Source organism: Penicillium citrinum (assembly GCF_028827155.1).
Source record: "Penicillium citrinum strain IBT 23319 chromosome Unknown utg000003l:1.0-4596430.0:1.0-4598250.0, whole genome shotgun sequence".
In the NCBI taxonomy this organism is placed as follows: Eukaryota; Fungi; Ascomycota; class Eurotiomycetes; order Eurotiales; family Aspergillaceae; genus Penicillium; species Penicillium citrinum.
Window position 1 is genome coordinate 82,962 of NW_026622688.1, and position 16,221 is coordinate 99,182.

General features: G+C 47.4%; 8 protein-coding genes across 8 annotated transcripts; 1 reads left to right on the forward strand and 7 right to left on the reverse strand.

Annotated features, from left to right (window-relative positions):
- Window positions 1–52: 52 nt before the first annotated feature.
- N7469_003302 (MFS transporter) lies at window positions 53–1,688 on the reverse strand (the record flags this gene model as incomplete). The annotated part of the gene is made up of 2 exons (XM_056642222.1): window positions 53–1,253; window positions 1,336–1,688. 2 exons carry the CDS (start codon window positions 1,686–1,688, stop codon window positions 53–55), a joined length of 1,554 nt encoding a protein of 517 aa, XP_056501634.1.
- Window positions 1,689–2,318: 630 nt separating this feature from the next.
- ilv3 (dihydroxy-acid dehydratase ILV3) lies at window positions 2,319–4,334 on the reverse strand (the record flags this gene model as incomplete). The annotated part of the gene is made up of 3 exons (XM_056642223.1): window positions 2,319–2,686; window positions 2,751–4,141; window positions 4,273–4,334. The coding sequence occupies 3 exons, from the start codon at window positions 4,332–4,334 to the stop codon at window positions 2,319–2,321; spliced, it is 1,821 nt and encodes a 606-aa protein (XP_056501635.1).
- An 857-nt stretch (window positions 4,335–5,191) lies between these two features.
- N7469_003304 (putative protein kinase) lies at window positions 5,192–7,219 on the reverse strand (the record flags this gene model as incomplete). The annotated part of the gene is made up of 2 exons (XM_056642224.1): window positions 5,192–5,739; window positions 5,806–7,219. 2 exons carry the CDS (start codon window positions 7,217–7,219, stop codon window positions 5,192–5,194), a joined length of 1,962 nt encoding a protein of 653 aa, XP_056501636.1.
- Window positions 7,220–8,592: 1,373 nt separating this feature from the next.
- N7469_003305 (uncharacterized protein) lies at window positions 8,593–9,489 on the reverse strand (the record flags this gene model as incomplete). The annotated part of the gene is made up of 1 exon (XM_056642225.1): window positions 8,593–9,489. One exon carries the CDS (start codon window positions 9,487–9,489, stop codon window positions 8,593–8,595), a length of 897 nt encoding a protein of 298 aa, XP_056501637.1.
- Window positions 9,490–9,780: 291 nt separating this feature from the next.
- On the reverse strand, window positions 9,781–10,732 carry N7469_003306 (alpha/beta hydrolase; the record flags this gene model as incomplete). Its single annotated transcript, XM_056642226.1, has 2 exons — window positions 9,781–10,603; window positions 10,668–10,732. The coding sequence occupies 2 exons, from the start codon at window positions 10,730–10,732 to the stop codon at window positions 9,781–9,783; spliced, it is 888 nt and encodes a 295-aa protein (XP_056501638.1).
- Window positions 10,733–11,246: 514 nt separating this feature from the next.
- N7469_003307 (cyclase) lies at window positions 11,247–12,480 on the forward strand (the record flags this gene model as incomplete). The annotated part of the gene is made up of 5 exons (XM_056642227.1): window positions 11,247–11,431; window positions 11,490–11,601; window positions 11,658–11,700; window positions 11,751–11,858; window positions 11,915–12,480. 5 exons carry the CDS (start codon window positions 11,247–11,249, stop codon window positions 12,478–12,480), a joined length of 1,014 nt encoding a protein of 337 aa, XP_056501639.1.
- Window positions 12,481–12,712: 232 nt separating this feature from the next.
- Window positions 12,713–13,237, reverse strand: N7469_003308 (GNAT family N-acetyltransferase; the record flags this gene model as incomplete). Its single annotated transcript, XM_056642228.1, has 2 exons — window positions 12,713–12,936; window positions 13,000–13,237. The coding sequence occupies 2 exons, from the start codon at window positions 13,235–13,237 to the stop codon at window positions 12,713–12,715; spliced, it is 462 nt and encodes a 153-aa protein (XP_056501640.1).
- Window positions 13,238–14,074: 837 nt separating this feature from the next.
- On the reverse strand, window positions 14,075–15,697 carry N7469_003309 (flavin-containing monooxygenase; the record flags this gene model as incomplete). The annotated part of the gene is made up of 1 exon (XM_056642229.1): window positions 14,075–15,697. One exon carries the CDS (start codon window positions 15,695–15,697, stop codon window positions 14,075–14,077), a length of 1,623 nt encoding a protein of 540 aa, XP_056501641.1.
- Between the last annotated feature and the right edge of the window lie 524 nt (window positions 15,698–16,221).

Here is a 16,221-nt window from a genome sequence, read left to right on the forward strand (position 1 = left end):
CTACTACTAGTAATTTATATACTACTTCACTACTAGTGAAGTAGTATGTAAATCACCATTTAGACACAAACTTTGATCTCCGACGCAAAGCTTGGCCATAATTATATAACACGTAAATCCCCACCACACATCCGACAGTTAGTCCCGCAAGCAAACTACATCCTACACCAATCCCTAAATTCACGTAGAGAGGCCTTGAGAAGATGACCGCTCCACAAGCAAATGCACTTCGAGTAAAATCGGTGGCTGCAAAAACACTCGCTGCATACTGCGGATAGCAAGCCGGAATGTAGAGGAATATACATTGCATCAAGACGAAGACACACGCGGGATAGATGACAATCCCAATAGTAGGTACAATCCAGTGAATCTCTGGTCGTGCAGCCCAGCCAAAGAGAAATAGTCCAACTGCAGGACCAAAGCAAGCGAAAAGTGCTGGCTTCAGAACGTTTTCGGGTTTTTTGAACCCTGCATTCCTTGCATTTGGCACAAATATCCTCTGAATATAGAAATTGTAGACCAAGAATGAAGCTATAGTTCCAACAACGATTGCGAGAAATGCAAGGCCCATTTCTCCAAGATTGAACATATAGATATCTTGGTAGACGATGGGAAACGCCTCGAAGAATGAATAGTAGATACCATAGACCAAGGAGGTATAGCAGCTCAAGAACATCATAGCTGGATCAAGAAAGGTAATTTTTGATGGTATCAAAAGTGATTCTCGGACGATCTTGTGAGCAGAAAGACCTCCCTGGACAATATCGGCAGTAGTCTCATAGATATGTGAATGGGTAATATCTGCCTTTTTCAGGCGCTGACAACGTCGATGAACAATTGTAGCTGCGCTGGTCTCCGGTAATAAAAGCAAAAGAACCAGCACTGGAGCGGCTGCCATCAAGATTTCCCACATTGAGAATCGCCAGCCCAGAACTGGAATGGCAAATCCGGAGACAAGAGTTCCAATTGCAGGGGCGCAAAATACACAAAAGCCCCAGATCGACATTGGATGTGGTAGTACATCGGAGGAGTAGACATCTGCAATTGATGCACCACCAGTCGCCAAACATGGGCTTCCGAAAACCCCTTGGAGGAAACGAAGGAAATAAAAACCAATCGCTGTCGGAGCGATAGCTGTAGGTATACTAATTATACAGAACAGCGCGAAAGATATCACGTATGGGATATTTCGACCAATTCGAGGGATCTCGCTGAGAGGACTGAAAAATAATGGACCAGTGCCATAGCCAAGTCTAGGATATAAATCAGCTCCGTGCTCTAGGAAGGTCCCTATGAAGACTTAAATATATTGGCTTTCCTTCGATTTCAACATACACATATATCGCGAGTCCAAGGGAGGCCTCAACATTGCTGACGTTGAATTCCTCGATAAAAGCATTCAGGCCTGGTGTATAGATCGGAGCCGACAAGTATACAACAAAACTGTAAAGTCCAATCACTGCCGTCACGAATGCCTTTTTTGCCTGTGACCAATTTTGTGGATTCTTTTCATCGTTTTCCCCATACCATTCCACGTGAATTGTCTTTGGTTTTTGAGAAGAATCAGCGTGAGACTTGAGTTCATCTATCCAGGCCACATCATCTTCAGGGTATTTCAACCATGAAGGTTGATAGAAATAGCGCGCACACTGGCCAATGAAGCTATCGCGCAAAAATTGGAGGCCCATCTCTGTATTATGAATTCAGTGAGGCTTAATATCACAATGCCTTTCAATTCCCCCCAGCGGACTTGGTTACCGATGCTGAATTTGTAGTTTGTTGAATTCTGTTGAGACAAATGGAATATAAAGAATGAATCCTTGCCGACTGTCTATATATTCTGAAGATTTGAAAACATATCAAATCAAATCTATCTCGATTTCTAATTTATCCGACTGAATAAGTTGCCGAGAGTGTGGATGAGTGGAGGTGGTTGTTGGAGGTGTTGATTTGTGAGTTGGAGAGCCTCCATTTCACGTCGAGCTGATCTATCTACAAGAGAAGACATATTCGATATTGGATTTCAAAGTATAGAAAGACTAATAATAGAACAAAAATGCTAGAAGTCTCCGTGATTTTGTTTTTTTAAGTGTGAATACAAATCATGAAAGTGTGGCATTTTGATTCTTTCGTCTCTCAAAATTTGAGGCTAGCGGTGCCAGAAAAGTTACCACAGGGATGAACTACCTACTAGGTAAACGAAGTATATTGATAAAATCAGAAATGAAACACAAGATTGTATGGAAATGATATTATATAGCACAGGCCCAAAATACACCGCTTTTATGCTCGAGATGATAGACACCACAAGATATAATTTACTCTACAGCGTCAGTGACACAGCCCTGGCTAGCATCCTTGACGTTACGGGCATATTTGCCCAGAGTACCGCGCATAGTCAAACCAGTCTCAGGAAGCTGGCCAGCGGCCTTGCGGGCCTCCCAGTCCTTGCGACGCTCAGCGAGCTCGGACTCAGGGACATCAATGTCCAGAACGCGGTTGTCAGCGTCGATGGTGATGACATCGCCGTCATTGACAAGACCGATGGGACCACCGACAGCAGCCTCGGGGACAATGTGTCCAATCAAGAAACCGTGGGAACCACCGGAGAAACGGCCGTCAGTGATCAGGGCACAAGAGGAGCCAAGACCGGCACCCATAAGGGCGGAAGAAGGCTTCAGCATTTCTAGTAAAAATGTGTTAGTAAAAGCACTGTGTTTTGAAGGTTTTTGTTCAGGAATAACACATACCGGGCATACCGGGGCCACCCTTAGGACCACAGTAGCGGATGACGACAACGGTTTTATCCTCCTTCTTAATCTCATTGCGTTCCAGCGCATCGATGAAAGAGTCCTCGTTGTCGAATACACGAGCCTTACCAGTGAAAGAAGTACCCTCCTTACCAGTAATCTTACCAACACTACCACCGGGAGCAAGAGAGCCACGCAGGATCTGGATGTGGCCAGTAGGCTTGATGGGGTCGGAGAAGGGACGAATGATCTTCTGGTCATCGGGGAAGTCGGGAGCCTTCTCGAGATTCTTGGCGAGAGTCTCACCAGTGACGGTCATACCAGAGCCATCAATGAGACCCTTCTTGAGCAGCATCTTCAGCAGAGCGGGGGTACCACCGATGTTGAACAAGTCGGCCATGACGTACTTGCCGGAGGGTTTCAGGTCGGCCAGGAAGGGGATCCGGTCAGAGACAGACTGGAAGTCCTCAATAGTGAGCTTCACGCCAACAGAATCGGCAATGGCGATCAGGTGCAGAACGGCGTTGGTGGATCCACCAGTGATGTTGACAACAACCATGGCATTCTCGAAAGCCTGGCGGGTAAGGATATCACGGGGACGGATGTCCTCAGCGAGCAGCTTCTTGATAGCACCACCAGCAGCCAGACACTCGAGGTACTTGGCCTGCGAGTTGGCAGGGTTGGAGGAAGAGCCAGGCAAGGTCATACCCATAGTCTCAATAGCGGTGGCCATGGTGTTGGCAGTGTACATACCACCACAGGCACCCTCACCAGGGCAGGCGTGACGAATAACATCGAAACGCTGAGGCTCGGTGATCTCTTTGGTGATGAATTGACCGTAGGCCTGGAAAGCGGAGACGATATCAATGTCGGCGTTGTTCTGAGTAACAGCGCATCCAGGCTTGATGGTTCCACCATAGACCATCAGACTGGGGCGGTTGAAGCGACCCATGGCCATCAGGACACCGGGCATGTTCTTGTCACAACCGGGAATAGAGATGTTGGCATCGTACCATTGACCACCCATGACAGTCTCGACGGAGTCGGCAATCAAGTCACGACTCTGCAGGGAGTAGCGCATACCAGAGGTACCCATACTAATGGCATCACTGACACCAACAGTGTTGAACTGGAAGCCTACCATGTTCTGATCCTGCACACCCTGGCGAACCTTGTTGTTCAGGTCGAGCAAATGCATATTGCATGGGTTACCGTTGAACCAGACGGACGAGATACCGACCTGGGGCTTGTTCATATCCTCCTCGGTGAGACCGACGGCGTACAGCATGGCCTGCGAGGCACCCTGGGAGATGGGCTGGGTGATGTTGCGCGACACCTTGTTAAGGGCAGTATCCTTCTCATAGCGGGGAATAGTAGTGGAGAGTGCGCGACTAGGAACCAATTGGCCATTGTTAGCAAGAAGAGCAGAGCATAGCAGGGCAGGGCAGGACAATGGGTGCAGTCGGAGACAAAGATATGAAGGAGCTTTCGGAGTCGAGACTCGAGCTTGGGGAGAACTCACACGGAGGAAGTTCGGGTCAGGCGGAGAGCCGCAGGCACACGAGTCCTGTATTGAGCAAGCATTGTGAATAAGATAGGCTTGGACAAGACTATCAATCACCGCACAAACAAGAACTTTGAAGGGGAGGGATATAAGAAAGTTAGAAGGAGATGATGGCGGGGGAAGCGGAAGTTCCCAAAGTTTCTGGGGTCGCCAGGAAAATCGGGACGGTCGGAGTTGGTCAGTTCCTCCCCGGGTCCACCGCATTTAGGATTGGACCAATCAAATTGCAGATATTGTCATTCATACATCGCATATCTTGTATATATCGCAGAGGAAGAAGTATAGCCTTGCATCTAGACTTCAAATGACTCAATTATGGAGAATATCTCGCTGAATTAACCGAATGATCCATCGGCGAGATGTCCGAATGGCCCACTCTAGCACAAAGTACATCCTGTGGATAAGGATACTATACGTCTGTTCACAGGGTGCTGCTAGTTGACTAGTAGACAAATCATGACATCCGCGTTATAGATATACGAAAAAGAGCAATGTTTTTATCCAGATTTTATAGACAAGTAGTCAATTGTAGAGCACAGGTATATTCTATTCAAGAAAATCTTGTTTTTGTATTGTTTCTTAGACCCACTATCGTAGGCAATTGTAAAGGGGTATAACAAATGGTCTAGCCAAAAAGAAAGAAATTCCGAATCCTTAACGACCTCTGTGGTCTGCATGTCGCGTCAGAAAATCATGTAATGTGTAAACATAGGAGACAACAGAAGGGACAAATATGTATAGTTTAACAGGTGTATAGGGAGAAAGGAAGATAGGAGAAAAAAAATGAGGGCAAAAGGTGAAGCCAAAGGCGAGGAAGAACGGAAACGCCAGGGGGGGGGGGATAATTAAGACTTGAAAAATGCGTGCGAGGCCTGCTCTACGGCACTTCTTTGTCACCTCGCTTGATCCCACCGGGGACGTCAATGGCATCGTGTACCCAGGGCATAGCAGCGATATCATCAAGATGCTTGCGCTTAGTGTTGCGTTTCAGTAGGCCCTCAACGCAGTCTCGGCCACCTTCAAGGTCGCGACCCTTTTCAGCATCCCATTCTTCATCCTCGTCGGCATAGCGGTACCAACTCCATTCACAGCGAGCAATACGGTGCGGCGTGCGGGCTCGAAGTTTAGCCGGGTCGCCACGGGTGCCGGGGAGGACGTCGAATGGTAAACGATTTTCCATGATAGCGTATAGCAACACACCAAGTGCCCATGCATCGGTAGAACGACCGTCATAGGTCTGGCCCATGAGGATTTCAGGCGCGGCGTAGTCTTCACTGCCACAGCGAGTTTGAAGGAGCGGGCTTTCGGGCGGCTCGGGTATACGTCGGGACAAGCCCAGATCACTGAGAGTCACCACTGCACGATCATACGTGCGCCAGTCAGAAACATCCTCCATCGCATGAAGTGGCATAGTGAGCAGAACATCTGGCAGGGTTGGTCAGCATGGCGCATTTTTTTTTTCTCTTCATGCGGTATCTCCAATCAACATACTTTCGAGTTTGATGTCGCGGTGGACAATATAATGCGAGTGTAAATAGCGCACAGCATTGACCAATTCGGCAAAGATGCGGCGGATGAGGCCTGGTGACATTGGCCGTGGTCCGGTAGTTGCAAAGTCAAACAAGTCACCACCGGGACAATAGTCCAACACAAGCAGTGCTCGTTTCTCATCACTTCCAAATGCCTTCAACTGGACCAGGGATGGATGGTTGACAGCCTTAAGAATGTCTACCTCTCGCTTGAGGGATACCTCCAGACGCTCCTCATCGGCGCCTCCGGCTGGGCCATGCTCAATAATCTTCACTGCCACCAGCTTCTGGCCCACTGTGGAGGGGATAACAACATCGTTGGATGTATCCGTATCAGGCGACAGAGGAGTTTGCGGAACTTCTTCCACACGTGCCGCCAGGCAGACTTGGCTGAAGGTTCCCTGGCCTAGCACTCGTATTTTCCTATACATTCGAGCCTGTTGGGTTCGCACGGACCGAACGGAGTAGATCTCCTCCGGGTTGGACAGCGGAGCTGTATGTTGAATGACGGGTTCTGAGTCGCTGTCTCCATATCCACTTCCACTGCTGCGAGGAGGACTGGGAGGTCGAACCGTCGGTAGCGCTATACCGCGGTGAACAGCCAGGTATTGTTCACGATGCAATCCATTTGATTTTGAGTCGGTACTCGAGGATGGCGCAATACTAGGACCTGCGCCAGAGACTGCGATAGGTCGTGGGAGTGACATGCGGCCGGGTGGTGCATAGTCACTTAAGCTGCGATTACGAGAATGTTGTTTGCTAGGTGAGTCACGACGAACTCTGTTAGCAACGGGAGACTCCTCCCCTAGATCATTTAGTCCTGCATAGGTTTTCCCGCGAGATCGTGCTGGTGGACCAAGCATCTGTGACGAGTCACTCAATCGTAACCCTGATCCACTTCGCGAGGCTGTTGACGATGTACGTGATAAGGACGTGAAGGAAGGTAAATCCCCGCGTCGCCACGGAGAAGCACCGCCGATTGGAGAGGGTAGCGGGGTGATATCGCCCATCGCATTCAGCTGAGGGGAAGACATGATTGATGCCGGGGATAGGGAACCGGTACTCGATACGGGGGCAATCAAGGCGCGCAGACTCGGGGTCCGTTGAGGAAGACTGCCGGATGATACACTTAAACAAGCAAGATTATCGGAATCGCGCGAACTGGAAGGACGACGATTCACGTTGGGTAAGTCGGTACGAATCTGGAGCGAAGGTACTGAGGCGGGGCTAAGCATCGTAGGAGTGTCTACATGACCATTATGACTGCTTTCCGAGGGTTGATCATCGCCGTGGCTGGGTACGGCAGCATGCTGAAGCTCATCGCAAGCGATCGCGAGGCCTGACCTTTCGGTCAATCCGGACTCGGAGGCGACCATGGAATTCCTGGGAAGAGTCCCCCAAGACAGGAAGCGAAGAATTCTTAGAAAGAATTCTTTCTAAGAAAGGGAAAAGAACAGAAAGAAAGAATCGGAGAACAGCCGAAAACGGTACCCTAAGAAGGGCGGGTATGGTAGAAGATCCTACGAATGGCGATTAGAGATTAAGAGATGAGATAAGGTCATGTCTCAGCCTCACCCAAACGGCCTTAGCGTGGGGGGGGGGATGAGACCCGTTGAGGGTCAACGGCCTTCGAGGGGATCACGGCCAAGCATGCAACGAAGAGACGAAACTGTTTGGATTTGCAAAGGGGGATGTATCAAAGCCGGTGGACGGAAGAAAAGAAGACAAAAGCGAAAGCAAAAAAAATGAAGCCGCGATTGTTCGAAAAAAAAACGGAAGTCAGCTGACTCCCCCGCATTCGGAAGCGCCAGATTGGGAATAAATCCTATATTTAGATTACATTTGAATACAATAGACCAGACATAGTATGTATACATACTATACTATTAATGGAATTGATATACTGTATCGAGAAGAATACAATATACTCGGTACTCTCGAGACTTGCTGGCCTCGAGAAGCAAACAAAGTCAGTCGAGTCTACAATCGAGCTGTATATATACAGGTGTATACCAACATGGCCAAGATCTGTATTATTCCCAACCCTGTGGATATTTACATAGTTAGTACATACACACTTTGCAACTACCGCCTGTAAAAACAGGATTCTGCAGATTCTACGTAAGTCTCCGCTCACATTTTTTTAGAGGGTCCTGCCGCGCAGTTCCAACGCCAAACAAGCAAAGATTGTCCGTGAAAAGAACTGACGAGCCAAAGAAAAGACCCGCCGCAGGTTCCACAGCCGCTGGTCATGCAGGGGCCAAGGGAGTCCTGTGCGCCACTGAAGATGATTCTGGGAGAATTAGACATGGTTGTCTCGTGAAATGGGGGGAGGTAAAAGGAATTAAACATAATTAAACATACCGATCACGAACTGATCCGAGAATCTTGATCTCCCGTACATACATAGTATCATATTATGTACTATGTAGTTCATAGAGTAAATTCTCTATAAAACATGACTAGTACTATACTAGTAGTATTCACCCGAATCCAAGCTTTGGAACTGGAGACCCGTGCTGACCAGCCACGCTACTACGAATCTCCAGGGTTGATCGTCGATATTCCTCTACACTACTCCGTACTTGGGGGAACTACTCCAACTGGAGTCCCAAAATCAAATAAAATACGAGTATTGATTGTGACATTTACCGGAATTTGGCTAATTAGCTAGCAATCTGATTCTTTCGATTCAAATTCTAGAATGAGGCTAATAATGGAGCTGTGATGTTTTCAGGGCACGAACGACCTAAAACCGGTTGTCTGGATGGATCAAATTTCCAGCCACCTCCCCATAAGCCCCTTCCACCTCTCTAATTGTTTGTCCTTGAATCCAATATCCCTTGCCATTAGGGTCCTCAGCTAATGCTGCCGTGACAATTCCCCATCCCACATCCTCCGGTGAACTCTTCATAGTATCAGGGCTTGCCGTCGCTTGAAGATCCTCGACCATCGGAGTTATCGTCAACCATGGGGCAATCCATGAGATTGCAACACCTGAGTTCGTAACCTCCTTCATGTGAGCTGTACTCCGACAAAGACCGAGTACGGCATGTTTGGTAGCTGCATAGAGCGGCTGTGTTGGAATGGGTACATAGGATCCGGCTGAGGCCGTCACCACGATACGGCCCTCGCCATGCTGTTTCATATGATGAACCCCCAACTTCAAACCAAAAATTACCGAATTGATATTGACATCAAGAATGTTGGTCGGGGGAGCGCAGAGTGGCGATGCCTCTGTCTGCTCTTTCTCGTCGGCCAGGTAGTTATAGCGAACTTGCGAGTTCATTTTTGAATATTGTTCCGGGTCGGATCCACGTAAAAGCGAGATCTCAGGGTTGATAGCTGCGTTGCAAACAAGCAAATACAGAGGACCGATACTCTTTGTGACTGTGTGGAAAAGTCTGGTCTGCTGTTCCCAGTCGCTCACATCGCATACTTGATATGAACATTCGTGGCCAATTTCGGCGCATGCATTCTTCAGGTCTGCTTCGTTCAAGTCAACTAAGACGACACGAGCGCCATGTCGAGCGAGAAGAGCAGCAGTTGCAAATCCGATGCCCTGAGCTGCTCCAGTAACGATGACAATTTTATCTTCCAGTTTGCTTCGCACTGTTTCCGAAGTAGGTCGGCTACTGAATTCCATCGTGATTAACTGGATTTGAAAAGGACGGGACGATATAGAGCTACAGAGTACTTGCAGGGATTATCAGCGAGAATTTATATTATTTTACCCCACCGTTCCAAGGTCTGATCTCGGAAGAACAAATAAGTGTCACTAATTAGGAGTAATTGACAGCGAGGAAGATACTGAGTGAACGAATTCGGCCCCAATCCCCACCTTGTGCTTTATTATTCCTTTTTTTCTACTAGACTGAATCCGATCTATAAATTTCATTGAACTACTGTTCATGTGATCATTCTTGTTTCAATCTAGTCAAAAGCTGAGCATAGCCTTATATCGATTCTCGTATGCTCTCTTTGTCACATCCGTCCCCGGCGAGAGAGCCTCAAACCCATGAGGCAGGCCGGGGTAAATGTGCAGATCGACTGGAATATTTGCAGCCACAAATCGACGAGCATACTCCAAGTCCTCGTGCACAAATAAATCCAACTGGGCAGTGTCTAAGTACAGCGGTGGAAGACCATCCACAGTATCTACACGAGCTGGAGCACTATAGGCTTCAACCCTTTCTGTACCTCTATCCGAGCCAAGGTACGCCGTCCACCCGGTGATATTATCGGCTGGTGTCCAAAATGCCATTTTTCCGACATGGTTGGTGGTGGTTCGGTCATCCAGCATGGGATATATGAGAATCTGCTTCGCAATGGGCGGAGACAGTCCAGTATCTCGCGCTTTCAAGGTCATGGCTGCTGCCAATCCTCCGCCAGCGCTTTCTCCCATCACCGCGATCCGCGAGGGATCGATATTCAGTTCCTTTGCGTTCTCATAGACCCACTGTAGCGCGGCCCAGCTATCGTTGAATGGGATAGGGTAAGGGTTCTCGGGAGCAAGTCGATAGTCGATAGTGAGTATTTGGACGCCAGTTTGAGAGACTGCAGCAATATGAGGAGGTAAACACTGCTCTGCACTGAGGAAAATGTAGCCTCCACCGTGGAAGTGTACGATGGCAGGCTCACCCCCTGCATGCAATCCGGTTTCTTTCCTACGAATATGCAGGATGGGAACTTGGTGGCCATCAGATGCAGATGCATAATGGACAATCTTCTCGATGTTATCAGGCAATGGGGGCGTTTGCCTAGTGAAACTATCAAAGAAGGCCCTCCGAGAGTTCACATCATGCACTGGAAACTCCCCAGCACCCCCCCAGTGCCTGAATTAGAGGCGCCGCTTCTTTGATAAATTCGGAATCGTACTGAAGAGGCATTGATAAAGATCAGAAGAAAATGACAAACTAGAAATTAGAAAAGAAAATAGAAAGGAACAGACTCTATAAACACAAAGTTTCCTTGCTCCTAAGATAACCACTTACCCTGAACGGACCCCAAGACGCCTCGTCCCGGTTCTCACAATTTTTTTGAAAATTTACACCAACTATGACTTCTTGCCCCAAATTTTGCGCCAATGCTCACGGAGTGGTCTTCACCCGCATCCGAAGGATAGGGTCGGTAAGATCAAGGCTCCACATTGTGGGGATGAGTCCTTCAGGAAGGCCATGGCGAGTCTCGCGGGACGATCCACAGACCCTCAACTGTTTTAGTGGCTTGACTAGCCTCGCACCTCGCTGCCTATTACGACTTACCCGGAAAGACGACATCTAGTCGGATGTTCGGTGTCAGCCCTTCCGGGATTGAGTGCAGTATCGATATAGTTCTGGAGGAAAGAGTTATGTTTCATATGAAAGTTGAACTCTTTCATTCAGCACTGAGCCCGAGATAACAATGTTTTGGAATTTGCCTGATTTCGATGATCTGCCTCGGGTTGAAGGTATGCCCCAGGGTTGTGCCTGGGGAATATTTGATCGGGATGGAGAGAAGGATACCTTTGGTACTTTGAATCTGCTGACGCCAGACATGGTAAAGGCTGCGGCACATGAGGTGCAAGATGGCATTTCAGTATCACTGAAGTCAGCGTGCATTTCTACTATATTCTTATGCAGAGAAATGCTGACACTGAAGCTATAGTTGGCCAATCGGAAGTATCAAATCTCCAAACTACTTCAGGAAAAGCCTCAAGCATACGGTGATGAAATTGGAGGATCCATCAGCCGGTCTACATTATGGCTTTGATGATGAGGTATGATCTTAGACTTGACTCGAATGAAGAGGAATCGGGGTATTAACTAAACCAAGGTCGATTTCAACACCCAGGCAAGCAGCCAGTGGGATAGTCTTTGTCAGTCAATTGAATAACTCGAGATTTGTTCATCTCTAATTCTGAATTAGGCCACTTCTTACATTTACCATCTGGCAAAGCGTACAATGGAGTCACACCTACCATTGCCGAAATGGAAGACCCCAATAGCGCGACGCAAAAGCTGCCAACTCTCGATAGTATGTTTCTTGGTCAGTCAAATGATGTACTCTGCGCTGATTTCAAATTTTTACAGATTGGCATCGTCGCGGATGCATCACCGGTCGAGGTGTACTAATCGACTACAAATCATATGCTGATAGGAAGGGCATTTCATACTCTCCATTTTCCGGCTTTCGAATTGGACCATCGGATATCGAAGCCGTGGCAGCTGAGCAGGGAGTTACGTTTAGAGAAGGGGATATCATTATCATTCGATTCGGGGTGACAGATGCCTTGGGAAAAATGAACGGCACCGAACAAGCCGCTGCGATGGCCGACCACAACATTTGCGGTGTTGAAGGATCCGTGAAAATGGCACGCTGGCTTTGGAACCACCATTTTGCCGCTATTGCAAGTGACAACTTAGCCGTGGAAGCTATGCCTCCAATGGAAAATGGCGAGACACTTCCACTCACAAATTTGATTCTGCATCAGTGGTGTCTCGGGCTTTTTGGTATGCCACTCGGCGAGTTGTGGGATTTAGAAAGGCTGGCGGTCCTTTGTCAAGAGAAGCAAAGATATTCATTTCTCTTGACTTCTGCTCCTTTGAATGTTCCAGGTGCTGTCGGGAGCCCACCAAATGCTATTGCTATTCTTTGATGCTCGGAACTAGGGAGATTGATATCCAATACATCGCTAGCAGCAAAACTAAGCCCTAATCGGCATGATTGAACAAGGTTTCCTTAAAATTAGAAAAAAAAACGCCCATTTTAGTGATATATAAGTAACCCAAATGTGCGATATTGTTATTGACAAGTGTACGATGTATTCACGGAAGGCTGTGGATTCTCTGGATTTAAAAATGGAATACAAAGATAGGTATCTTTGCTAGCTAAGTTTTCGCCTCAAAAGCTTTGTGATATGATACCATGCCAGTAGGTGTTGGCTCATGCCAAGTAAGAGTCATAAAATATTCCGGTGGCACTCCAGCTAGTTGCAGAGAAAGAACTGTCTTGAATCCAAAACGCGTGTAATATTTCGGGTTCCCTAATACAACACAACCGGCCGTATTGTGGCTTTGAAGGGCTGTCAGGGCGCGCTCTATCAACAACGACCCTATACCATTATTTTGATATTGAGGCACAATAGATACCGGCCCTAGTCCGTACCAATTCTCACCCCCAGTCGAGATTTTTACAGGCGAGATTGCAACATGACCAACAACAGTATTTGTGACTTTGTCTTCTGCGACTAGCGAAATTGATAGCTGGTTCGCCTCACGGAGAGCGCGAACAATAAATTGCTCATTGTGGTCCGTGTGCTCGGCATTCATAAATGCAGCTGAGGTGACTTTTTCTATTGCCGGCGCGTCGCTTTCTGTCTCAAATTGAATAAGAATGTCTCTTGCACTCGTCATTATCACGAATAGTTCTTTAGGATCACGAGGCAGTCTTCGTCATCTGTGAGATGTAATAAGTGTTTAAAATATCAAACCGGATGATAATTTGGGGCATGAACAGTGTATTATATGGCTACACGATAACATATAACTACACCGTAACCTACGGTGTAGCCATTTCTGAGAAACAATGAAAAAAAATATACACCTTGGCCAATGATACACTATTATACTGCATCTCATGTGATGAGTCGTAATGAGTCATCCGGCAACAATTGGAGCTGACACATATGAGAAGGCGGACCGGAACCTTCCTGTTGTCCAGCCCGACAAGTATTTTCTGGATTGCTCTATAAAAGTAGTTGTAATTCACAACATCTGACCTGTCAAATTCGGGTTATAGTATTCCAAGCTATTCAAAGAAGCGACGCGGAAAACAAAGGGACTATAATCTTACAAATCCAGTGGCCTATCCATACCAGAAACTGCTCATAGACATCAGCAAAACCCAAGACGAATCGAAGCAATCCATGCGGATTTTGGATTATTTCAGAACGATCAAAGTAATCTACTGAATTAAATGGATTAAAAAGCCAAATCCGAAAAATCCACAGAAATTCACTCTTACATTACTAATTTTGTTCAGAATAGCAGTTGCGGTACACATTCTTAAATAAACGTAGACCTGTTTACTCTGTTTCCGCTACACTAAGAGATAGAGATTCACTGGGCTTTCATCGGCGATTCTGGGTTTTTGACTTCAATCCAGAATCTACGATAGGTTGAAGACTTGGATACAAACCCCACGATGGGTCGGGCTGGGTTGATCCGTAACTTGGACGGATTTTGCCGTGTCTAAGTACATGTATTGAACCCATCCCATGTCTCCAAGCCGTCTGTGCATCGCTTCCACCATCGCTGCATACCACCAAGATAAATGAGTGGCTCACGTCGCTTTCCAGGAATATTAGAACCCATATACCACGAGTCAGCCTTAGGGTAGAGAGTGTGCTGACTGACAGCAACGACTTCTTCTCGCCACGCTTCAGCAGCCGCTTGTGTAGGTTCGATAGACCGGAAACCTTGCTTCTGCATTTTTTCAATGACTTGACAGATCCAATCCACCTCCATTTCGATAAAGGGCGGCCCGTTGGCCAACGATGTAGGAGCCTGAGGTCCATATACCATGAACAGGTTGGGGGTATCCGGTACCATCATTCCCAAGTGGGTGAGAATACCATTCTTCCATTTCTCGGTCAAAGGAATTTGGTTCTTGTCTGAGATTGACAAATCCAATAAACTACCAGTCACGGCATCGTAGCCTGTAGCAAAAATGAGCACGTCCAGACCATGGTGCTGCTTTTCATCGCCAATGCCAGTCACCATTCCTGTAGAATCGAACTCTAGAATGGGCGATTTCTTCAAATCGTGGAGTGTTACATTCGACCGGTCAATCATTTCATAGTAGTCCTGCTCCAGGCTAGGTCGTTTGGTTCCAACCAGCTGCTGCTGCTTCAACGGGGCGACGAGGTCCATTTTCTTCTGATCTGTCATGCGAGCTCGAACTTTTTGAACCCAATAATCATAAAAGATTGAGTTTGCTCCTTCATCGAGAAGGAAATCGTAGTAGTTGGAAACCAAAAAGCTGTATCCACCACGCGCCCAAAGCTCATCGAAGAGCTCTTTTCTCTCCTCGGGTGTTGCTTGGTGGGCAGATTGGAAGCGAACATTGTGTGGGAATCCAGTAACAGACTTGTAGCTACGTTCGAAGATGCCATCGTAGTAACCCTTCATCATCTCAGCCTCTTCCGCAGAAATCTGACGCTGTTTCATCGGGATGGCAAAGCACGGCGTTCGAATGAATACTTTCAGATCACAGTCTTGTTTGGCGAGGTCTTGTACAATCTGAAGACCAGATGCACCGTTTCCTACCACACCCACTCGTTTTCCCTTCAGATCAAGAGAATCTGGATAATCGGCTGCATGGATAAGCTTGCCGCCAAATTTATCCAGTCCTTTGAAATTAGGATAATGCTTCTTGTGGGATGACCCAGTGGCGGCGATGAGATATTTGCAGGTTGCGCTGAGCCCAGATTCGGTTTGAACAATCCATCGAGATGTTGCAGAATCATAGTGAACACGATTGACCACGGTATTGAAAAAGGTGTCCTTGCTCAGATCCAAGACGTTGTCAACATGTTGAAAATACCTTCGCAGCTCTTCATCGCCTGGAAAGCGTTCTGTCCAGTTCCAACCTTTGTACACGGCAGGAATGTTGAACTGGTAAGATGGCATCTCGGTATCAACACGAGCACCGGGGTACCTATTCCAGTGCCAGACACCACCGAAGCCACTGCCTGCTTCGATAAGCTTCACTGACAGACCGAGCCGTCGAAGCTTGTAGAGCGAGTTGCATCCTCCAAAGCCCCCGCCGATGACAATAGCGTCAACATCAGTGTGAGCATCTGACCGGGTCATTTTGCTATTCTTTGATTTGAGAGGCGTCTCAGAGATAATAGACCGGATACCATAAACTCTCGCGTCGTAACTCACACAGCTCGAACCTCGAAGGCTGCGGAATCGAGCCGCTTTAACATGTCGGCATTCACTAATTACGACAGACAAACTGAAAGCCCCTGAAACGAGCCAAATACTTCGGATATGAAGTATACCGAGCCGTTTGGAACCACAATTTCTCTCTTGTTCGAGTTTCTTTCTCGGAATATGACCTCGACGGGCGTATAGATCGGTATCTCCCAAACAGGGAGTCTACGGCGAGAAGGTTTCTACAGACTCCACACCTTCGGAACTGCAAGATGTCGCACAGCGCCACAGCCGAAAATGCATGGCATTAATTATGTGTCAATAACGTGTTTGACACAGTGAAGAATGTGTTTCGATGAGCAGAAATTATTTCAACTATGCATCCGGAACTTGTCATCTCCGCATCCATTGAGACCAAATTTCAGTTCGCCAGATCTATATCTGCCTTATGCGCTTAG